The sequence below is a fragment of the Lepidochelys kempii genome, chromosome 2, assembly GCF_965140265.1.
Source record: "Lepidochelys kempii isolate rLepKem1 chromosome 2, rLepKem1.hap2, whole genome shotgun sequence".
Taxonomy (NCBI): Eukaryota; Metazoa; Chordata; order Testudines; family Cheloniidae; genus Lepidochelys; species Lepidochelys kempii.
Window position 1 is genome coordinate 72,482,385 of NC_133257.1, and position 25,798 is coordinate 72,508,182.

Sequence of the window (25,798 nt, forward strand, 5' to 3'; positions counted from 1 at the left end):
ACACGGCTGTTACTCTGAAAAGAATAATATTAACTTTTTGATAGCATTTAATCTGTGGATCTCCTTGCACTTTACCAAAGGAGGTAGGTAGCATTATTTTCCTTTTACCATTGTGGAAATTAAGGCAAAAATAGGTGAAATCACTTGCCCTAATTCACCAAGCAGCCCAATGGCAGAGCTGGGAGTACAAACCAGGTCACCTTAGTCCCAATCCAGTGCCCTATCCAATGGGGTGCTGTCATAAAAATAAAGGGAAGGGTAAACCCCTTTGAAATCCCTCCTGGCCAGGGGAAAGCTCCTCTCACCTGTAAAGGGTTAAGAAGCTAAAGGTAACCTCGCTGGCACCTGACCAAAATGACCAATGAGGAGACAAGATACTTTCAAAAGCTGGGAGGAGGGAGAGAAACAAAGGGTCTGTGTCTGGCTGTAGTCGTCTTGGCCAGGGACAGAACAGGAATGGAGTCTTAGAACTTTTAGTAAGTAATCTAGCTAGGTATGTGTTAGATTATGATTTCTTTAAATGGCTGAGAAAAGAATTGTGCTGAATAGAATAACTATTTCTGTCTGTGTATCTTTTTTGTAACTTAAGGTTTTGCCTAGAGGGGTTCTCTATGGTTTTGAATCTAATTACCCTGTAAGATATCTACCATCCTGATTTTACAGGGGGGATTTCTTTATTTCTATTTTTTATTAAAAGTCTTCTTGTAAAACACTGAATGCTTTTTCATTGTTCTCAGATCCAAGGGTTGGGTCTGTGGTCACCTATGCAAATTGGTGAGGCTTTTTATCCAACATTTCCCAGGAAAGGGGGGGTGCAAGTGTTGGGAGGCTTGTTCATTGTTCTTAAGATCCAAGGGTCTGGATCTGTAGTCACCTAAGCAAATTGGTGAGGCTTTTTACCAAACCTTGTCCAGGAAGTGGGGTGCAAGGTTTTGGGAAGTATTTTGGGGGGAAGGACGCGTCCAAACAGCTCTTCCCCAGTAACCAGTATTAGTTTGGTGGTGGTAGCGGCCAGTCCAAGGATAACGGGAGTAATATTTTGTACCTTGGGGAAGTTTTGACCTAAGCTGGTAAAGATAAGCTTAGGAGGTTTTTCATGCAGGTCCCCACATCTGTACCCTAGAGTTCAGAGTGGTGGAGGAACCGTGACAGGTGCACTGCCTACAATTACACAAATCTCTCACAATTGTATTTCTTGTCCCACTTGTTAAAGAAAAGAGGAACATCAATAGTTGACTGTGATAGGTAAAGCTGTGCAGTGCTATATTTTTAGGCGTTAGGAAGGGAAGTGACAGATTAGGTTTTCATAGACGCCACAATATTATAGAAGGTGCAATCCAACTATCTGAGCACATATAAGACAGGGAATGAAAAAAATAAGATGCCATTGTAGACATTCCCTCCCACTCCCCCCCCCCCCCCGGTAAATTGTAATTAAAAATAACTTCAAAAGGTTCTTGGAGTCCCATGTGTTTCTTCAAGAGCAGATACTACTAGTTAAAGTATCTGCTTAATTGGTTCCAATTAGTTTATTTAATTGACACAATTCCCCAAGAAATAATATTTGTGTAGACTTATTGAAGATTTTCATTCTTGTCTAATAAAAATAATATTATCCTTGGGAACTTTTAGACTCTCGCTCCATGCAGTAAAGAAGGCATCACAATAAGTGGTTTCAGTGACTTTAGTTCTAACATCATCTTCAGCTGAAAATTCGAAAATGATCATAAAGAACAAATCCACATCTGGTAAATACGCTCTAAGCTGAGTTTATTAAGTTGAGCTTTACAGAGAGTTGGGTGTTGTCCCCATATTTGGCCTTTCTAAATATGCCTAGATATAATGGAGAAACCTGCCTTTTAAGTTGAAGTGTTATTGTGACAAGTTCATGTTTTGGGTTAGTCACCTCTTTTCGGCACCTTGTGTGAGGACAGAGAGGTCCACCACATGGCCATCATTTAGGACATCTGTTTGTAGACAAATGCTCTGCTTGCACAACATTATTTCTTTGTGAAACAGGCCTGCTTCAGTGCCTGTTTTGATGGGAGTTAAAAAAACAAAATCTAACAATAAAATGTAAGTGACCAGAATGCAAACGTAAAACTATTAAAATCATAAGTGAACATTTGTTGCTTTACCAAATGCTGCTCACACTATCAACTGTTGGCTCAAACATCTTCCAAATATCACTTTTTAGAAAAAAATAGAAATCCTTTATTTGTCTTAGTCATTTGTAATGGGCCTGTCATTGTACTATTTACACTTCCAATGAAAGCATCCAACTTCATTGAAGACTTAACAACGCCAATATACAACATCTAATACTTTTTTCTTTAAAAGACATACCGACAAATAACATTTGTTGGTGTTTACAAACCTACTCTAATAAAGACATCTTTTCTTCTACTTTACAGCCCATCTCCTCCATGGAGAGAAAGAGGGGTGTAAGTTTTAAATATATGTATATTTCCTTTTTTGTTCAAGTGAAATGTAAATACTTAATCAATATAAGAATTTCTAGGCCTTAAGTCATGGAGTAATCTATGCCTAGTTGCATGTAAGGCTGACAATGTAATAGAAGGCAATGATCACCGCAGAATTTACACCGTATTGTGCATTTCTGCTTAATTCAACAGCACGAATTCAGCTTCCCCTCAGAGTTTTAATAAACACTTGACAATAGGAGCTTCATTACAGACTCTTCCCCCTCAAATAAACCCGATCAAAAACTTCACTGTGACAACAGATGGTGATAGTACAGATGTACCATAGGACCTGAAAGTTCATTAACTGTCAGTCATGAGATTCAGAGTGGCAATTCTGAGGAGCAACAATTATGATGTATTGAAAAATAATTAACTCAATAGACCTGCAAAGTCGAAAACCCCAAATGAGGCAGAAAATAAACACGGTCTCCCATGTGCTGCTAGAACCATATTAAGGGTATTTTATTTGAGTAACATCTCACTTTTTAGCAGAACATCCTGTTCCATCATTTCACTTTTTAAAATATTATAAAAGTGATGTCTTTTGGGAGGTTATAATCCCACAAGCAAAACATTTGTATGTTTCAGCACAGATGACTATCACTCAAACAGATGTTAACCTATCAACCTGTCCAAGTAATGACATTCACCTTTATGACTGGTGTAAAGGTCCCTTTATTTCTTCCTGAAGCTGGCATTTTTGGTGGCTAATGAAATGGCTAATGGAATGGCAATATAGCAGAAAGAATGGTAAAGCTCCAGCAGTTTTTGGATGACTGGATGAATTTTCACCTGCTACAGAAATTTGCCTCTTAAAACAGAAAGAAACATTCATGTAGTGTGTAAGCACAATGTGCAAATATTGAACAGTATATTCCAGTGCTATTTTCTTCAGTATAATTACTTAAAGAGCAGTTATCTGTTTTACTTATAAAAGGTTAATCTTGGCTATTTCCTCTAAACAGAGTATCAATTATATCACTCAATAGCAGCGTCTCATGTACATATCGTTTTCTTTTTAAGTGGGTCAGCTCATCACTAATACCATGTAATTGCAATTTGTGCTTTGCCTCTATAGCACAGAAGGGTGATGATCATAATGTACTGGTGAGAGTGAAATTTAATGTAGAAGTAAATCAATAACATAGAAAATTACTCAGCTGATTATAATATACTCCCTGATATTGAATTTACCCCCAAGGTTACGCGGGGGGGTGAAGGCACACAAGTCTGAGGGTATGTAAAGGAAATCCACAGCAGAATATAACCAAATATTGTACAAACCTAACCAAATATTATAGCTACTTCTCTGTGTGGGAGTGCAGTAAGGGGAACCCAAGGAGTCACCATCTCCTTGCACAGCACAGCCTCTGCACTCTCCTGAGCGCAGACTCTTCCCTTGCACACCTCAAAGGTTGCACTGCACCATCAAAGAGGTTGGACATACTGGGGTGAGCAAATGTGCCCCATTTTAGTGTGGTACAGCCTGTGTAACCCCATGTGCTCCACAGAGCACAAGGAGGGATGCTTTCCTGCTCCAAGAAAATGGGAAATTCTGTACCGGAGACTAAATTTCTCCCCAGTCTTCCCTTGGAGCCTGCACAGTTCTCTACCATCCACAGCACAGGGCTGTCCTTTAAAGACACAAGCATTTTCTTCTTACCTGTGCTTAAGTCTCTTGATCTTTGAGGAGTTGTACAATATTTTTTTGTAATTAAGAGAAAATAAGTTTAAAAACTGAGATTATAAAAAAATTGCAGCAATGCAGATTAGTTCAGGTATTTCTTTGCAAACTGTCCGGTAGGTAGATATAAAATAGATTAAGACTTGATTTTACGTGCATAGCACTTTTAACACTCAAAGTGATCCTCCAAAGTACTTTACAATAATGTAATAACTGCTCAGAAAGCTACTGAAATGTTCCCTTAGCTTGTCTATAAATATGATCCTCAAAAAAAGAAGGGAATACTGATCAGGTTACTATCTTCAGAAAAGCGTGATGAATCCTTGAATTACCAATTGGAGAGTATTTACAAATGGGCAGAAGAAGGGACACCTGTTTCATGATTAACATGGTACTGCCTGTGTTTTAGCATCATGTAAATAATCCAGAGTAATTTTAACGCATGAGATATAAAAAAAATGTAGTATACATTTAAAATTGGGGGAGAAACTGCTAGATTTTAATCCAATATGGGGCAAAACTAACTTTGAATCCAGCCCTTTATAATTTTCAAGGATGATTAGATTCAAAACCATGAATGCAAGCCCTCTCTCACTGGTATTAGAATGGATCTAGGATGGATACAAAACTAGAAAAGTTTGGGTGCAGCTGAAAATTCATGAGAACAAAGGATTTTGAAAGTTTCACTCTTTAAGAAGGTGCCAGGTCTCTGAAATTTTCAGTCAAAAATTTCACTTGGCAACACTGAATATGTTACCATTGAATCCAAACTCAGCCGCTAGCTATGATTCAGCCTTAAATCTAAACCCTAATTCCATTTTAAAACTAATTCTCATCTGAACAATATCTCAACACCCTGTTAACTCTCCAATCATGATGCACATTCCATGTGGATCACAAATGAAAACTGAGAGTCCCAATAGCTGGTGAGGGAACATACCCAGAATTAGCAGCAAGATCTCCAGCAGCTGGGAGGCAGGTGAATTTGGCTCCCCTTGCCAAGAAGGGAGGTTGGTAGGAAGGTCTGTTTCAGATCTCTAATCCAGGAGGTCTCTGGCAGGCTGTGAGGTAGATTTCAGATTGAGATTTGTCCATTGGCAAGAAGTTACAGACTTATTAGGATGAACAACATACAGGAGGGTTGGGGTACTCATGAAGGGGTAGTGTATGAGATCAGGACCCACAAATGGATATACACTACATGTCCTTTTACCGAGGAAAAAAAAGTATATTAGTCTGCAGTGTTGTAAGGGTCAACAAAGAAGTCAGTGTTACTTTTTTGAACTCACTCTAGCCTCCTATCTCTCTCAGGAGCTGACATTGTCAGTGCTTCATACAACAGCTGCAAAACAGTGATGAGCTCCAAGAAAAGGTGACATCTGTGTTTCCTGCCAAGGAGGATCAGGTCAAATATAGAAGCCCTTGGCTATCACCCTGAGATATTCTAACCTTCCTGCCTATCTGATAAAGGGCCTGATCCTCTTTCCATTGAAGGGATTTCCGCACAAAATGTATGAAACTGTAATTTAAATCTAGGTTTTTCTTCAATTACTTGTATTTATTTTATTAGATAGCATTAGATATGGAGAATGGTTAGGGTTCCGAGAAAATAAAAATATATCATTCGGTTCTAAGATTGTGCTTATTTTACAGTGGTATTTTCTTTACAGCCATCACCACACTACTTTTATATTCTCCTTCCTCAGCCTCCCCTAACTTTATTCTCCCCATTTCGCAGAACCTTCCTAACACCCAGCCCCTTAAGGACACATCCTATTCCTCTGACCCTTTTCCATCATAGAATCATAGAAGTGTAGGACTGGAAGGGACCTCAGTAGGACCTCAGCAGGCAGGAATAAATAATAACTAGACCATTCCTGAGAGGTGTTTGTCTAATATGTTTTCAAAACCTCCAGTGATGGAGATTCCACAACGCCTGTCACCATTTTGTTCCAGTGCTTAACTACCCTGACAGTTAAGTTTTTTTAACCTGAGCAGAATACAGAGAATGAAAAAGAGAGAGACAGACAGGTTGAAGGACCTGCTGAAAACATAATGTCTGACCGTAGAAGGTGAGGTTTTGGGGTCAGAGGGGCAAGCTGAAAAGAGTGTTTCTGGTGCTGCGATAAAAGCAAGTTTTTTGCTGTTTGATTCCGTCTGTGGACTTTGCACATTCTTTGTAAATAAACAGAACAGCATCAAAGAATTGCACCAATTTCTCTGCCTAACTGGAACAACCTAAGAGACCCCAAATTTTTGGCTAGCTGTTTAGCTCAAAAAGGGCTAATGCTATTTTAGCTATAGCTTTTATAAAATGATAGTCTAATATAAATATATTTAATCACTTTCAGTGACAATGACCTGTTCAATCCCCTCTCCCCCTTCTAGTTTTTACAAAGTAAAGTTGTGGCATCAACTCAGTCTCTTTAGATGAGATTCAGAGTCTATATTTAAAAAAAGTGCACATTTTGGTCCATATTTTTGCACTATGAAAAAACAAACACCTAATACATTTGCAAATTTCACTGCCAAGGGAAAATTCTGTATGAAGCTTCTATACACCCAGATCAACATAGATGAAAAAGCCAACTAATGTATGCACATCTGAAGCATTAATAATGTCTAAAATTAATAAAGTCAGTTATTTTAGTAGCTGAAATTTTAGCAAAGGAGGATATTGATGAGAAAGTAAATGCCTCCGTATGGAAAAACCAGCAATATCTTTTTGAATCTCATTCAAACAATCTTTATATATTCAGCCAAATATTTTTGAATTTTGCAACTGATTTTGATAGCCAAATACTCATACAAGCCATTCCTTATTTGTAATAGTAAAATAGAATATTCTCCATAACTTGTTTGTCAGCCGGTTTATTTGCAATAGAAGTCAGATAAAGATGTTTAAATTAGAATAGCTGATCAATATGGGCTCAGGGCAAGCATGTGTAATTTTACTCACCTGAGTAGACCTATTTGCTTCATTGGGACTTCATGTGTGTAAAGCTGTTCACATGTATTAAAGTAAGCCGTTTAGAGCCCTATCCTAGTTTCTGTTATTGTTTACTATATAGCACCTTACGTGTTCATGGGTTTTTAATTGGACATAAAAAATGAGGAAGCTATTTCCCTGAAAGTGTTTGCATACTAAACAAATAAAAATATACAAAGTTTGAGCTAATCACTATAGCTAAAATATGATATTGTTAAGAAAATCCCCCAAACTAATTTCCCAGTCAGAACAATTTCAGAGTTCAAGGTTTCTTATTACATGGGCACATTAATAATGTACTTTCATAAAACAAACCAGTTAGTTCCTGTATCCCCATAGTTAGTCAACTTCAGATAGACAATAACTCATTTTACTAAAATAAATGTGGCAATGACAAAGGTACACAAGACTGTAATTTAATTAGCAGATAAATAATGTGAGGTTAATGGAACAACAAAATGGCTTGATCCTTCTCTGAAGTTCATGCTGGTGCCAGCTATATATTAGAAGACAGAAATTAGCCCTAAATCTGTGTGTTACTGGAATCTTTTCCTCACCAAACAGATATACACTATTCAATTAAGACCACACAATATTTATCTTCAGTTCAAATCAAGCCAGGAAGGACATCTGATTTTGAAATCACTGATCTCCCAAATTCCTGCATCCTCATAGATCAGTAAATTATTTTCTTTCTATATATGAAATTCTCTAATCTGTCTACCTCCTTTCAAATTGATATTTTGGCTGTCTTCCCTGAAATTCTCTATAGTAAGTCCTGAGGGAAGAATGAATTAATTGCAGACTCCTTTATAGATAGCATGCCCAACAAGCTACTCAAGTCAAGAAAGTTATTTTTAAGCCAATGAAACTCTAATGAAGAGGAACCAAATGCCATTCTAATCACTGGTGCCAGGAGGTCCAGAATAGCAGAAAGCATTGCATACGTATGTACTAGCTTGCTGAACCATTATATTTATTATTTATATTTGTATTATTTTTGTTGATTGGTAATTAAAGTTGAGTGATGAATTCAGAAAAAAAAATCCCGATCATTAAAACCTTAACTTGCTAGTTATCTTTTGTTTACTAAGCAATTTTGTCTTTCCTTATTTTCAGATCAGTCAGCAGCAGCCTTTATGCTACTGAATACTAAGTGATTTTACAGTAGCTGTTCTTGAAGAAGCTCAAGGTGAATTGACATCTTCAGTGCAAACAGATTTCTTATAGATACTTATGGTGCAAATGCATTCTCTACTTCTGTGGATGATTAACAATCTTTTAGGAAGAGTGAGAGGGAGGGAAAATTCTTTTAAAAATCCAGGTCAGCTTTAAAAATTAAAGTGTCACCAAAGAGGAGAATTTTTCAGAATGTCTTCATTCTCAAGACACAATATATTAGTATATAGAATATAATAATCCCACTCCTCTTTTCATTATAAAAGTAGAAACAAACGTAGATGCATTTTGGAAACAATGGACAAAATCCTTCTTTTCTTGAACACCTCAACATCCCTTCATTTCAATGATCTAGTGTAAAGGAAGCCGATTAAGAGCTAGCATCCCTATCTTCTCTGAAAAAAAACAAAACAAAACAGAGCAACAAAACAATTCCAACACAGATGCTATGCAAATTATTAATTTTCCAAATGTTTCTCTTTCTTACCTGCTGGTTTACGGGAAAATTCCTGTTGATTTTTTTTATCTATAAAAATGAATAAATAATTGATTAATAAATATACTAAATAAATGCAACAATAAAAGGCATTGTGGATGACATGTGAAACACTTGTGAGATATTGTCCTCCAGATTACACTGGTGTAAATCAGGAGCAACTCCACTGAAGTTAATGGAGTGATACCAGTGTCTAACTGTTGTGAATGAAAGGAGAATTCCTTAACTCAGTATATTGGATTGAGTGAAACAATTGTCCAAGCTTATAGAAATTACAATACATGCAACTTTCTTTCTGAACTTTACAGAATCAATGGAAAACAATCTCTATTTTTAGAAATTCACAAACCTTAATTTTAAGTGTAACCTTTGTGTAATATTTATATTTGGGTAAAAATAACTTTTGGGAAGCATCAAAATGTCTAACAACATGAGAACAGCTCTCAGTCCTTGAAGTCATTCAAGCTACATTGATCTAATAAATAGCAAATACCTACCCCTCCTAAAAACGCACGTTAAAAAGTAGAGATAAGCGCACACTAAGCCCATGGAATCATGGGGAATTTAGATGTCATGGCTAGCTGCTACTTCTATTTTAGTAGCACCAAAAGCCCAAAGCACAACACTTCCAACTATGGGAGAATCTGAATGTGCAAGAGACTTAGCTGTTCCTGTAAAGAAGAGTAAATCCATCCATTCGTGTGTGTGTATACTTTCAGAACAAGCTTAAAGGGAGCAAATCTTGCAACTCTACCATCTGCATTCTTAGATGAAACTTTAGAATTGATTTTAGAGTTTATTTTTCTCTCTCCTAAACCATCTTACTGCCAATTGCCTCTGTGTCTTAGAGGAAATGAGAAAAATGCAATTCAAACATTAAAGGATAAACCATATTGTCAACTAGACATCAACGGCAAAGCCAGCCAGGTCCCCAAACCAGAACATAACATTTACACTACTCCAATGTAATGCATGACATTTTATGGGAACATAAGATGAATCACTAGAGAACGTGTTTCCGCCAAAGTTTATAATCTCATCTAAATAAACATCCACACATAAAGCTGAAAGAAGCACTTCAGTGGGTAAACTTAAAAAAGAAAAAAGTACTTTACCACAGTATCAACCCCCTCACCAGTTTATCAAGCAGATATTAAACACTCTGCAAGTCTTGAACAGGCAGTTCCCACAGCTTTGTTATCAAAGCATATTTAACACTGTCAAAAATTTGCCAGCAGCTGCTCAGTTTATTTTTGGTTCACCCTGACTCCAAAATGTCATGAGTCTCAAAGCAAAGGCTCCCCACAAAAGTTTTGGTATCCTCTGTCTTCTGGGTTCATCCTTATTCAGGGAAAGAGAGTTGGAAGAGGAATATTCCAGCTGTTCCAAAATATTCAATACAATTATTGGACACTTATCTATCTTAAAGCACTTTTAACAAGAGCGGGTATATTAAACATAAGCTACATCTACACTTACTGCAGTGAGTAGAGTACAGACCCTAGATCCCCAGTTAGCATGGATATAAATAGCAGTGTAGATGGTCAGACATGGCTTAGGTGAGTAGAAGAGAGTGCCCTACACACCTGAACCCACAGGGTGCATACCCTACACGGCTCCTACATGCCCTAGCAGTGCCTCCCACATCTACACTGCTGTTTTTAGCAGTGTGGTGTCCTGCTGCATCCCTGATGTCAGAGACTTTACATACCACAGTGAAAGGTTCCAGCAGTGGGGAAAGGTTGTGGGGAAGGGGGGACGCAGTGGAGGAAAGTTCTAGCAGGGGGAGGCAGTGATGAAAGGTGCAAGCAACAACCAGAGCTTTTCCCCCCTGCCTTCCCCCTACTAGAGCTTTTCACTGTGGCATGTAGCTACACATATAGTGTCTGTACTCTACATGCCACTGTCTGTGTAGGCATAGCCATATAACAGATGATGTACAAAGATTTTGATCCCTATGGGTTTTGTTCCTAAATTCAACTTCTATAGAGTAACCCCTGTCATAAATATAAAGGGAAGGGTAAACACATTTAAATCCCTCCTGGCCAGAGGAAAAACCCTTTCACCTGTAAAGGGTTAAGAAGCTAAGATAACTTAGCTGGCACCTGACCAAAATGACCAATGGGGAGACAAGATACTTTCAAAGCTGGAGTGGGGGAAAAACAAAGGGTTCTCTCTGTCTGTGTGATGCTTTTGCTGGGACCAGAGCAGGAATGCAAAACTCCTATAAAGAATTAGTAAGCAATCTAGTTAGATGTGCATTAGATTCTGCTTTGTTTAAATGGCTGATAAAATAAGTTGTGCTGAACGGAATGTATATTCCTGTTTTTGTAACTTAAGGTTTTGCCTAGAGGGATTCTCTATGTTTTGAATCTGATTACCCTGTAAGGTATTTACCATCCTGATTTTACAGAGGTGATTATTTTACTTTTTTTCTTCAATTAAAATTCTTCTTTTAAGAACCTGATTGCTTTTTCATTGTTCTTAAGATCCAAGGGTTTGGGTCTGTGTTCACCTATGCAAATTGGTGAGGATTTTTATCAAGCCTTCCCCAGGAAAGGGGGTGTAGTGGTTGGGGGGATATTTTGGGGGAAGACGTTTCCAAGTGGGCACTTCCCCTGTTCTTTGTGTAACACTTTGGTGGTGGCAGCTTTTAACCTAAGCTGGTAAGAATAAGCTTAGGGGGTCTTTCATGCAGGTCCCCACATCTGTACCCTAGAGTTCAGAGTGGGAAGGGAAACTTGACACCCACAATAACAGTGTTCGTCATTACCTGTAGGTACCATTAAAGTCTTGCCATAATTAGGGCCCTACCAAATTCACGGCCATGAAAAACAAGTCACGGACTGTGAAATCTGGTCTCCCTCTGCGAAATCTGATATTTTGTGTGCTTTTACCCTAGACTGTACAGATTTGACAGGGGAGACCAGCGTTTTTCAAATTGGGGGTTCTGACCCAAAAGGAAGTTGCAAGGTTGTTTTAGGGAGGCCATGGTATTTTATGGGGCCACCCTCACTTCTGTGTTGCCTTCAGAGCTGGAGAACGGCAGCTGTTGGCTGCCAGCAGCAGCACGGAAGGAAGGGTGACAATAACATCCCATGCCATCCTTCTGCGTGGCTGTTGGCAGTGGCTCTGCCTCTAGAGCTGGGCTCCCAGCCACCAACTGCCACTCTCCAGCTGTCCACCTCTGAAGGTAACGCCACCACCACCAGCAGCGCAGAAGTAAGGATAGCAGTACTGCAACTCCCCATCCAATAATGTGGTGACCCCCACAACTCCTTTTTGGCTGCAGGCCTGTAAAATTTCTGTGTAAATGTTTGGGCTCAGACTGGAGCCCGAGTTGTGGGACCCTGAGAAGTGGGCGGGTCCCAGAGCCCAGGCTCCAGCCCAAGCCCAAATATCTACACAGCAATGTTAGTCCCAAAGCCCAAGCCCCATAAGCCCAAATCAGCTAACCTGGGCCTGCCATGCCCATGCTTTTATTCTGGTGTAGACATATCCTTACGTGCTTCAGGCCAGATTTTTTAAAGGATTTAGGCATTGCTCAGCTGAGCTATGCCTAACCCCTAGATCGCCCTCTTCATCAAGAAGTTTTCAGCCCCAAATTTAGCCTCCCTATAGAATATGTGAGGATAGTTAAGCACCTAAGAAAGGGATTTTCAGAACCTGGTGAGCTGAGTTGGGAACCATCTAAGCTAGCCAACTGTTGCTGATTAGGTGCACGTGGCTGACAGGACAGAGAGAGATGCCTCCCTTTGCTCAGGATCCTCAGCCATGAACACCTTCTGGGATTTAGGCCCCTGAGCCAGGTCAGACACTTTAATTAGCCCATGTCATAGCAGCCAAAATTACTTTTCTTTCTCTCTCACACTCATTCTGTTTCCCTTTGCCCCTGGCTGTCTTGTGTGTGTGTGCTGTGCTGCCCCTCCCTATCAGTGGTCTGCATCTGACCTTCCTCATGCAAGAACTCACCACAGGCATGGGAACCAGGGGTGCCTGAGCTGAGTCTTTGAAAACATCAGTGGAGCCAACACAGTGGATTTAGTAATCTATCTGCCTGCTAATGTGCCTAAACTGCTTTAAAAAAATCTGAACCTTAGGCTCTTAAATCCTGGGACTTAGACATTTTTGAAAATGTTTACCATTAGCCTGGAAGAAAATGTAAAAAAGATAAACAACCTACCAAAAACTTTACACTAATTTGATCTTAACTCCTTGATGAACGTAACAAACACGTGAACAAAGCAAACGTGGCCAAGTAATTTATTGATCTGGAGTAATTTGGAGAGATTTTCAGAGGCACAAAGGGAATTTAGGCATCTAACTTCCATTGAAAGTCAACAGGAAGTGGGTACCTAAATCCCCTTTTGTGACTGTCATAAATATAAAGGGAAGGGTAAACCCCTTTGAAATCCCTCCTGGCCAGGGGAAAGCTCCTCTCACCTGTAAAGGGTTAAGAAGCTAAAGGTAACCTCGCTGGCACCTGACCAAAATGACCAATGAGGAGACAAGATACTTTCAAAAGCTGGGAGGAGGGAGAGAAACAAAGGGTCTGCGTCTGTCTGTAGTCGTGTTGGCCGGGGACAGAACAGGAATGGAGTCTTAGAACTTTTAGTAAGTAATCTAGCTAGGTATGTGTTAGATTATGATTTCTTTAAATGGCTGAGAAAAGAATTGTGCTGAATAGAATAACTATTTCTGTCTGTGTATCTTTTTTGTAACTTAAGGTTTTGCCTAGAGGGGTTCTCTATGTTTTTGAATCTAATTACCCTGTAAGATATCTACCATCCTGATTTTACAGGGGGGATTTCTTTATTTCTATTTACTTCTATTTTTTATTAAAAGTCTTCTTGTAAAACACTGAATGCTTTTTCATTGTTTTCAGATCCAAGGGTTTGGGTCTGTGGTCACCTATGCAAATTGGTGAGGCTTTTTACCAAACCTTGTCCAGGAAGTGGGGTGCAAGGTTTTGGGAAGTATTTTGGGGGGAAGGACGCGTCCAAACAGCTCTTCCCCAGTAACCAGTATTAGTTTGGTGGTGGTAGCGGCCAGTCCAAGGATAACGGGGGTAATATTTTGTACCTTGGGGAAGTTTTGACCTAAGCTGGTAAAGATAAGCTTAGGAGGTTTTTCATGCAGGTCCCCACATCTGTACCCTAGAGTTCAGAGTGGGGGAGGAACCGTGACAGTGACTTTGAAAATATTCCAGTTAAATAAGAAACCGCTTACTGCAAATGTGAACTACTTTAATTAAAGTTCCTGCATTGATAAATGCACAGACAAGTTTAACTAGATTTTATTTTGTGTGTGTAACAAATATTTTCCTATTAAAGAAGTTTTGCTGTAATTACCAAGTTCTACATTTTCCAGACACACATTGCCTGAATTATTTTACTCTGGGTAATAACAAATATTTTCTTTCCATTATAATTAATTGTTCTACTTACTCTTCATAATTTGATACTCTCTAATAAATGCATTGTAATATTGCAAATTATGGAGGATGTAAAGAGTGCTTACTTACTTTACAGTAACTTGAGTTTTTCAAGATTTTTTTGTCCACACACATCTTCATGTACATGAGCCCAGATTCCCGTAACCAGCTGTGTCTGTTGGGGCTACATATGAACCCTGAATTCCCCCCATGTCTCCTCTATGATGGTTCAGCATCAGATGTATCCAACAAAACATGTGGAGCTGTCTTTGCCATCAATTAGCCTTCTGTAACCATTGCTTTCAATACATTTCTGGTCTCTCAGACTACTGTTAACACTTTGCAGAAAAGTCATACTTAGCCAGTAAAGATTGGTAATTGGCTATTCAAATGTGCAAACTGGCAGATGAATAAACTTTTCCCCCCAGAAGATTCATCACTGTGGGCTCCTTATACCTGGGTGTAGCTCTAGGGGGCCTGGGAAACTTAGATTTTTCATGAGTGGCTGTTATAATCGAAGACCCAGGTGCTAGATATCTAAAATGACTATTCTAATCCCTTAGACAGAACTTGGTACCTGCAATCAGACCTCTTAGATGTGGCTCAAATAGACAGGGATCTTTGGCTGGGTCTGGCTAGATGACCTTGGGACACCAGGTGTAAAATGTCAAATAATTTAGGAGACCTCTCCTGAATGACCTCCAGGAGATCTCCAAAATGTCTGGTTTCAGAGTAACAGCCGTGTTAGTCTGTATTCGCAAAAAGAAAAGGAGTACTTGTGGCATCTTAGAGACTAACCAATTTATTTGAGCATAAGCTTTCGTGAGCTACAGCTCACTTCATCAGATACATTCAGTGGAAAGTGTAGAAGATCTTTTTATATACACAAAGCATGAAAAAAATCTCCCCCCACCCCACTCTCCTGCTGGTAATAGCTTATCTAAAGTGATCACTCTCCTTACAATGTGTATGATAATCAAGTTGGGCCATTTCCAGCACAAATCCAGGTTTTCTCACCCCCCCCCCACGTTTGCACGTTTGACCATCACAGGGTCTAATAACATCAGCCACACTATCAGAGGCTCGTTCACCTGCACATCTACCAATGTGATATATGCCATCATGTGCCAGCAATGCCCCTCTGCCATGTACATTGGTCAAACTGGACAGTCTCTACGTAAAAGAATAAATGGACACAAATCAGATGTCAAGAATTATAACATTCATAAACCAGTCGGAGAACACTTCAATCTCTCGGTCACGCGATTACAGACATGAAAGTTGCGATATTACAACAAAAAAACTTCAAATCCAGACTCCAGCGAGAAACTGTTGAATTGGAATTCATTTGCAAATTGGATACAATTAACTTAGGCTTGAATAGAGACTGGGAGTGGCTAAGTCATTATGCAAGGTAACCTATTTCCCCTTGTTTTTTCCTACCCCCGCGCCCCCGAAGTTCTTGTTAAACCCTGGATTTGTGCTGGAAATGGCCCAACTTGATTATCATACACATTGTAAGGAGAGTGATCACTTTAGATAAGCTATTACCAGCAGGAGAGTGGGGAGCGGGGAGGTATTTTTTCATGCTTTGTGTGTATAAAAAGATCTTCTACATTTTCCACAGTATGCATCCGATGAAGTGAGCTGTAGCTCACGAAAGCTTATGCTCAAATAAATTGGTTAGTCTCTAAGGTGCCACAAGTACTCCTTTTCTTTTTCCAAAATGTCTGTTATTCTTGTAAAGAGATGCTGGAAGGCCCTGAAATAATCTATCATGGGTGTGTTAGATGTAATCATGGCCTTGTCAGTTGATGATTATATGGCATGAGGAATAGGCTGATCCTCATATTCCTCCATGAGGTCTTCCTCCTCGTTAAGAGGTTCTTTTTCATCAGACTGAAGTAGCTCCTGAAGGGATGATTGGGACTTCCTATCAGGAAGGAGGAAATGACCTTAATGCAGGAGGAAATGACCTTATTCTGAAGTTGTCAGATATGGAGCAGATGACATAGGCTGAGGTTTCATGGAAACTATTAGGGCCAGGCCTGTGCCCCATAAGGGAAGGGCACATGGTGTCACAAAGGTGGGAACCAAGAACTGTGTGATCACTCTGGACCATGGGATCTGTGGAAAGAGGGACTTTATCCATGGGCACTCCCAGAAATCAGTCTGGGTGGGGGGGGGGGGGAGACCTCCTCAAAGAAGGGTGCCTACTACCATGCAGAGTAGAGAATGAAGATGAATAAAACTCTTCCAGTGGAGAAGAGCCCTGAGGTGTAGAAAGAGGAACAGCCATAGATGTTATAGTACCAGAGGCAGGTACTGGTACAATTGAGGTTGAGTAGAGAGATATTTTTATCTTTGGTACCCATGGGGGCTGGGCTGCTGTGGGGTTGCCTCATCCCCATGGTAGCTGAAAGCTGAGTGATGGGGGGAAGGCTGGGAGCTCCAGCCCCAGGGCAGAAAATGTCATGGAGGTTCATGGAAGTCACAGATTCTGTGACCTCCGTGACATAATCATAGCCTTAATCATAATAAACGTGTTTGTACTGTAAGTACCACTGTATGTCAGGATGCCTGACTTTCTATACTTGACATAAACGGAAATACCAGCAGTTACACCCGATAGCATCCACATTATTGAATGTACCATATCAGAAAGCTACCCTGACTGTTTCTGGAAGTGACAAACACGTTATGTTTGATTCACTCAGAAGATGTGCTAAGAGGACAGCCAATGCTATGAGTTGCAAACAAATGAAAAAAAATACTAGATTAACCTTGGAAAGAAGTACAGTTAGTGTCAAGACAATACCTTGGACAGATGAAATGGAATAATTGTAGTTTATATCATAATGCTGGTAGCTTAGTTACTAAAGGTATCAATCATTTTGACTGGAAAGAAGCAGGCAAAGGCAACACAGCAAAACATCACCTCACAGTGTGTGTAATATATTCCTCGAGTATCCAAACTTGTAATTTAAAGTGGTTTTACTACATGCCTAAAAAAACCAGTATACAATGAAAATTTATGTAAATGATTTGTAGATGAGCTACATTCCTTTTAGCTTTTGATGAAGAAAATTATATAGACCCTTGAGTCAAGATGCAGTACACACAGCAACTTCCAATCCAATCAGCTTCACTTCATGCGTGAGGGCCTCTTATTTGAAATAGGATTCTGCTTTACATATGTTCAAATTATGTACACTACACTATCCATGGATACTTTCATTAACCTACACAGGAGCTGCAGCACCATTCTCTAGAGAAACTAGTTTCTGGAGGCAGTAAGAGGCCCCTCATAAATACTTTGTTATTTTTTTATTTGAATTCCAAAAGCTCAATATTGTGTCTAAAAATGTAAGGAAAAATTCCCATCAAAATTTGACCTTATATTCAATGGCATGATATTTTACCTAGTTGGTTGTTATACTCTTCTATTATTGGAATGAAAGTCCATGACCCAAGTTCAGTTTAGAACATCTAACAGTTCTAAACTCTCATAGTAAGAATATGATGCAGCTTGTCTAGAGGTTAGAGCAAAAAGATTTGACACTGGGAGTCTGTAGGTCTGTTCCCCAGTTTGCCACTGATTAACTGTGTAACCTTAATCAAGTCATTTAATCACTCTGTTTCATTTTCCTCATTTGTAAAATGACAATAATAACTTACCCACCTTTGTAATGGATATGAAAGCTCCCAAGGATGAAAAATGCTATGAAAATGCCAAATATTCTTCTTCTTATTTAATGATTATGTTAGGATTAAGAAATGTCACTGATCAAATTTGTTTTAGTCGTCTTTGAAGCTGGGGCCAATATTTTTTTAAAAAATGTAAATATATATGCCACATTTTTACAATTACTTTGTGGTACAGATTACTATTTAATCTGTTATAGTACTTTTGCTTTTAATATAAACGGGTTTAAAGGGTAGCAACAGATATTTACATAGACACATATGAGAGCTGGAGGACTGTGTCTTGAAAATTATCTTCTATATTATGCACTTTCTTCATGAGTTTGTAGCTCCAGACTAAAGATGGGTGGAGGGTCATGCTGCAAAAGTCACTTCTATATTTGAATGTCCCCCACATACAGGGTTGGTCTGATGCAGGATTTTGGGGAGAGAAGTTGGCAATTGAAAACATCTAAGGGATTAGGATTTTATGGGTATCCCTCCTGCATTCTGTTTAGAATAATTGATGCTTTCATGACTGCATGGAATTAAATAAAAAACTAACAGCCGGCTCACATTCTCTTGCTTATACCCACACACCTTTATTTGCTTTCAGGGGCTTGTTTGCTATTACAGAATCCATGGTAAACTGAGTACAAGCTTTGGCCAAATGTCTTTAGTAAACTGAGTAAAATGACCTTACTTCAAATTCTTTTAAAAATGCAGTAGCAGACATTTAAGCATACAGGTTTGGACTATGACATTGACCAGCTTTATATTCAGTGTGTTCAGGTTTGCAAGTTCAGGAGTTTTCATTTTGGTAAATCAATGACATTTGACAATTTGGCATCAATGTTTTATAAGACAAAAGGCAATAGAAGGAAATACATTAAAAAAGAGAAGTATTTTACACAATAATATAAAATATAGGCCAATGAAACTCCACTTCCTGACTGAACTTGATACTCTGTAGGAATTCGGCTGGTGATTTTTAAAATATATGTAACACTTATGCAGAGGTGCCTGGGTGTACAAGAGATTCTGCTGCTAAACTCCAATACATTTGGCAATTGCCATTGGCATAGACAAATGTCTGTATCTGAGGCAACAAGGTTAAAGAGTTTTTCTGTAGGCGTGAGTGGTAACATAAGAAATCCCATCTGGGCTTGCTGCATTTGGCATTTGAGTGAATCACAGCCACCTTTTGCTTCCTTATCCAGCCATGAGAGTGTCATTTCAGAGGAGAATTCTTCCTAAGAAGGAAATCTTTGCACTACCTTAATGAGAAGAGACTGTGATTCCCCTTAGTTGGCTTGTTTTTTAAATAAAGAAAAGTTACTAAACTCTTAGCTTCAGATGCCTTGAATCTAGTTCCCTCCTTAAAGGTTTAGTGTCCTTTCTGGCAGCTGTACCTCTCCTCTCATCTAGCTAGCTTACTGGCTAGCCTCCTAGTGACCATGGCAGAAGGGGCATACACACCCCATGATAAGGTCCCAATTTAGGATGGGTAAAGAGAAGGTATTTCAGAAAAGGAGTTCAGAGTCAGATGCTGTACGAGATGATTGCCTATAGGGATTTTAAAAAGTTGCAAACTTTTTTAAAAAAAAATCAGGAGAATATCTTTCCACTCTCCTTTTTATTCAAATATGGCAAAATTGTTTGGTTCAAACTTCTCAAAGTTCAGCTTCATGCATAGAGAAAGAATGAAATTTTTCAGCTCACTAGACAAATGTTGGAAAGTTATAAGTGATTTAAAACAGGGCATTAGAATGAATGTGCTTATGCAGCCTTACCTATAGTGGTCTCTACAACTTTATTCTCTGGGGCCCTCATTCTGCAAAGCATTTAAGCAGGTAATGGAATTAAAAATGGAATGAATTCCCACTGACTTCGAGAGACTTATCCATGTCCTTAAGTACTTTGCCAGATAGTCATGGACATAAGTAGATAGCTAAAGTTAAGCATCTGATTAAGTGTTTTGTTGCACTGTATAATATATTTTACTTCTAAGAGTAACAAAGTCCTTTGCAAATGTGGAAATGCTAATTGGGAAAATTCCAATGAAACTTGTTGTTGTTGTAGAAATTTGCCAGTTTGTTGCAATTGCAATGTTTCAGAGAGGGGTAGATTTTAAAGTTCTGATGAAAGCTTGTCTACCCAATGTGTCTATCCACCCTCCCAGCTCCTCAACAATCCAGGCAGATATGGTGCAGAGAGCCCAGAAGCCTTGGGAGTCTACCCCCCAGTCTCACAGTTCCTTTGCATCCTGGATTTCTAGGGTTTCAAAGATGCAAGGTGCCTAGCTCCATGACAACCTGCCAGGTGGACTGCCCCAAAGATAGGGCTCCATACCCTTTTGTGGGGAATTTTGGAATCTGGTTTTCATTCTGAATCAGAATTAAACCAAATGCCATAATATTGAAATTCTCCATGAAATGGATTACTCTTCTATGCACAGATCTAGTGGTAAAGAATATTATACTCATGATGGAAACTAGAGCAACAAGGGTTATGTGACTTGTGCAAGGTCACACAGATTGTCAGTGGTAGAACAAAGAATGAAAACAAAATCTCAGCTCCAAGTCTCCTGCACTTACCACTAGAGTGCTTTGTCTCCTTATATTCCTATATCAATTTGGAGCTGAACTTTTCAGCTCAGCAATAGATAATTTTTATATTTACAAATGTTACAACAATCCAGATCAAGCATGCTCTTACAAGTAATGACCAGGTTCAACTCCTCTGGCCCTCATTAATGGCTAGGAAAAAATGTTAAGGAGGTAATTATTGGTTAGTAGCATGTGTTTAATTTTTATTGAATTCTTTTTATATGCTTTTACTCATTGTCTCTTTTGGCATGTTTAATTATTTTTTCTTTCAAATAATTTTGAACATTCCACGTACATTTTAAGTGATATATGCAAAGGTTTGGATACAACTTCCACATGATGAAGTAAACAATACTGTTGAAATTTTGATCAGCACTAAAAAGAAAAAAAACCTTTAAATTGACATTCAGATGCTCAATATAGAAATTGTCTGTTTACAGTGTCTCCTAAGAGAAATTTGAAGATAGCTAGAAGAAATTTGTCCTTTATTGTGCTGCAGTACACCTCGCCTATCACTGCCAATTGTTCCACAAATTGTAATGAAATATACAGATTAATACAAGGCCAGATTCTGTCACTCTTACACACATTGTTCTGTGAGCAGTCCTACTGAAATCATGTTCCTTTTACCTATACCATCTTTACTGTAGTGGTCCATTAAATGGCAGCTATTGTTCTTTAAATTATTACTCAGTGGAAGAAAGTGTAGCAGAATCTGACTATATATTACTTACCATATTATTTTTGTTACATATATTGTAGGGTCCGTGTTGTGCCATCATAGTTAGGATTGTACTTGGTTCTGCCACTAAACCCAAAGTTCAAGGTCTTTGTTGTATATGAAAAACGCAGTGTATCTTCCCCCTATTTTCATCTCTGAGTAAATCTGAATTTTGAGGAGTTTCAAGAAAATGTTAGTTCCCAAGTTATAATCAATAACAAAATTGCCCCACTCTAAAAATGTTCACATTCTGAGTGTCATGATTTGTTTAGCCCCTCTAATTTAAGATGGGTTGAGGTCTCTGGTGTTATGTAATTATTATTTTAACAAACAAAAAACCCCCAAAACAGTTACCATGCTTTGTGATTAATAGGGTCTGTTGAAATGCAGTAGCTGTTGGATCAGGAGTTCTGTACAACTGTACACAGATCTTTGTTTTCTCAATCATGAGTGATTTTCCAGAGCTGTACAGAACAGATCATAGGGAGAAAGGCTGGGGCACAGAGAAGGTTGTGCTGTGTTCTTTGTTGGCTGTTTGAGCAGTGAGACATCTCCCGCTGGGCGGAGGAGTAAACATCATGCCATGTTAGATGCTTTAAATGTTCATTTCTTGCTTTTGTCATTTTGTGTTAGGTATGTTATAGAGAGAGCAACCTTAAATTACATGAGGTTGTGCTTTTGTGTATTAATTTTATATTACAAATCTTTAATTTGTCAAAGTACTTGGCAGTGAGAGGGGATGAATACTATTGCACTGTAAAACGCAGAGTAATGTAAGTTTCAGAAAAAAGATGATGTGGATTTACGTATAAATAATCACTTGCATTTGACGAGCTAAATACAGCAGAACTGGCATAGGGAAGAGGAAAGCTGTGTCAGCACCCCGTTGGAACTCTGGCAACTGGACCTACTTTAGAAATCCACTGCATCAGTTCACTCTCTGACTACCTTGGCCACATCCCATTTTCAGATGTTGGCACAGAGTTAGGGAACCTCTGCCCTTTCGTTCAAACAAGTGGAGTTGTGACTGTTTTATGCATCCAGAGATGGGTCCTCTGGTGATATCTCTGTCTCCAGGCAATTTGGTTACTTTGTATGCTGGCATGAACTGCCAGTAAATTTAGCTGAGTGAATCTCTCTCTCTATCTTAGTCAGAGAGACATATATCAGTTTACTTTTTCTCCACTTAAGGACCTGTTCTTGCAATCCTTACTCAGGAACAGTTTTGCTTAAGAACTGCAAAATCAGGGCCTAAAACTTCATGGGTTCTGCCACTTTCTTCAGGTCCTAAATGAATGCGGCCATCTTAGAAGTGAAGTTTAAAGAAGAGTTCTGCTTTATTGCACATTTCAGACTTAACTATGATAAAGCAATATACTAATGGTTACATTTCACTGCATTACACCAGGCACAATGTCAGCTCCTTAAAATCCTCTCTACTGAGAACAATTTATTTATAGGAAAAACAATTGTAAAAAAGCATTTTAGTAAAAGGATGCACCTCCTCAGGAGAGAGGGCTGTCAGAAACCTGAAAAAAAGTTTAAGCCCTTTCACCATATGTCCATTTGTCTCAATATGTTTTTAGAGCAGAAACTCGTTATCTAATTTTTTCATAATAATATAATAAAAAGATTGTTTAGACAAAAGTAAAGATTTTGATTTCAGTAGGAAGCAATAGTCTCTTATTGTCTTCCAGAAGAAAAAGTCTCGTAAGTTAATAAACATATGCAGGCTATCGTTTCAGGATATCATAATGTGTAAACCAACTCATCTTCCTCATTTCTTCATAACAACTTAGTAAACCATGAATCACAAAATCAAGTAATATTGTCTTGGATTATGCAGCCAGTTTATTAGACAACTATATATTTTGAAGGAATGAATGTACAATGAATCCAGTGCTCCATAGCAATATTTTATATAATGCTTTCTTTCTCATTGTGCTAATGAAGTTTCTGTAGTTAAGCACAGAATACTACCTCATACTGAAAAAGAAAGCACACAGTACATGCATGCTGTGGACATTACTACAATACAATACCTCTGAGAGAAATTATATAATAAAGTGTCAGTAAAGATATACTGGACCACAACAATGAAAGCAGTGTAAGAATACAAGAATTATAAAATAATTGTGTGTCTAACATTGCAGGAAAAAAATTATATGTTCTTTGAGAAATGGCATGTAGGTAAACTATACCACAGTGTAACCTTTGTTCTAGTGTGTCCTAATGTTTGAGTTTTTACCTAGGCAGCCTTAACGTTATTTTTAAAAAGGTGGGTTTTTTTATAACTAGATTTGTGTTGTATTTCCAGAACAGAGGCCTCTCTTGAGCAAACCAATTGAACACCTGAGTAATCCCATCCCTATTCAGCAAAGCATGTGCTCTGGTGCTTTGCTGAAATATGGCCATATGTGGGAACTGATGGGAAGAAGAGAGCCCAGTGTTTATTCAGGGGTGGGAAAGAAAATAGTCAGAGCTCAATGAGGACCAGAAGTTTGTATGTAAAGGCAGAAGAGGACACAGTGCCAGCACTTTTATTCTCCCAGTCTGAGTAATGACTTATCTAGCAGCAATTAGGCATTTGTGCATGCGATGCAATTAGTAAAGGATTTTCCATTTGAGCTGTTAATAACTGCATGAACAAGTAATTAAATGCAGTCATAACCAAATGAAAAGAGTTTATATTGCAGAAACCACATCCACCCATATACAAAGGCTAGGATGTCTCATAGTACCATTTTGTTTGACCTTGCAAATTTCTATACGCAGCAAATAAATTTGGAGTAGGGATGCAACCTTTTACACCTTATGACTAGTGTAATCAGGAAATGGTTTCCACATGTCTACTGATTTCTAGAGTATTTCTTTTCTCTTTGTACTAGATTCAATTATAAAGAATTTACACTATTAAAAATTATTCCTGTTAAACTGTTACTACTTCAAATGGTCTTGTAGTCGTAGGGGTAGTATCCCTGCCATTAGACATTACACTGGGTCTGAAAGAACATGTTTTTCAAGGCCACCAGGCTTCAGGTCTTTGAAGCTGCCCATGTTCTGTGAGGGAACTGGGATTCTGAATGCAGGGGTGTCTTCTCAGTTTGCAGTTCACGTACCCGCTAATGCTGCCCATGCATGCACTTTTTCAGAAAATTCTGGGGCTGCCCCTTGGCTTTTGTGTTAGCTGGGCTGCAGCCATGGCTGACACAGTATTTTTAGAGAAGCATATAATACAGGTTGAGCAGGATGGGTAATCGTGCAGGTATCTCATACTGCGAGATATCACCATCTATCAGTTTCTGAATAACTAAGAAGAACTTAGACACCTAAGTGGCAGTTAGTTGCCTAAGTCCCAGAGTCAGGTCCCACTAGGATTCTCAAAGCCCCCACTCAGCTACCACTAAACACTGAGATGTGTACGCTCACTTGGCACCTGCCTTTTGCAGTCAAAGATTCCGAGGTTCCTATTTGTAACTGGGCATGTGCACTACGCCCCACACCAGGCATTCAGGCGTCTAAAGCCCCAGAGCAGTGCATGAACTGGGGGAAGATAAGTGATCCTGTGCCTAATTCTCCTGTGGGGCTCACTCCCGTAAATACCTTCAGAGCTCACCTGCCGGTCTGGGTCCCTATAGACGAGATTACATAAAATGGCCCGTGAGAGGTTGGGAGGGAGCAGAGCAAAGGAGGACCTCCCTCATATCTTTCAGCCTAGGTGCTTAACTCAGACTATGTGAATCTCAGTGATTTTCTAGGTGCCTAGAGGTTAGGCATGATAATGCTCAGATATTAAAGCCTTTTAGCTGAAGTGAGAGGGATGAAATGCTTTAGGATCAGAGGGTTTTCTCTTCTGTTCAAATCTCAGCAGAGACAGACTTCTTAGACTGCAAAGTTTCTGATCAGATAAAAGGACCAAATTCAGGGACTTTTTATGGATCATTAATATGATGCAAGGGCAATTTTCTCCATAGCACTTCCATGACGACTTGATAAAGCTGCAAAGAAACTTCCAAGTCACTAAAACACAAAGACTTAATGGTGTTGAGCCAGCAGTGTCGGAAATGTTGTTCTAAAGGTGGATTCCACCTCCACAGTTATTAATGTAACTGGAAGTGCATCTCATTTATAAAAGAAAGGAAGACGACAAAGGCTTATGTCTCCTTTGGGACTAGGTTTTGCCCTACAAGATCTCCAGTTTCTAAAAATGTATCCTATTTTACTGGCAGGACCTGCTACAAACTTTTAATGCTCCCCTGACAGTTCCTGTAGGTACTCCATCCAACCAGGAGGTCCATTCTCTTCTGCTGATTTTAACTGCATTTTGCATTTCACGTAAAACCAGCTGAAATCTGAACAGATTTTTTGGCACATTATAATTCAAGCTGACAATGATACTTAGGTATCAATGCTGCTGACATCGAGGTAGTTAATCAACAAATTGATTATAACTAGGTATACTATTGCTTCAAACATTGTTGATTAACTAGTCAATTTACAAGGAATATTTACTAAC

General features: G+C 38.9%; 1 protein-coding gene across 19 annotated transcripts in view; it reads right to left on the reverse strand.

Moving 5' to 3' along the window:
• SNTG1 (syntrophin gamma 1) overlaps positions 1-25,798 on the reverse strand; it is a 526,846-nt gene that overhangs the window by 98,959 nt on the left and 402,089 nt on the right. For all 19 annotated transcript variants that reach the window (XM_073331218.1, XM_073331217.1, XM_073331225.1 and 16 more), the window contains one exon: positions 8,826-8,864. In XM_073331218.1, the coding sequence (XP_073187319.1) occupies positions 8,826-8,864 (39 nt within the window). The remainder of the gene's footprint in view (positions 1-8,825; positions 8,865-25,798) is intronic.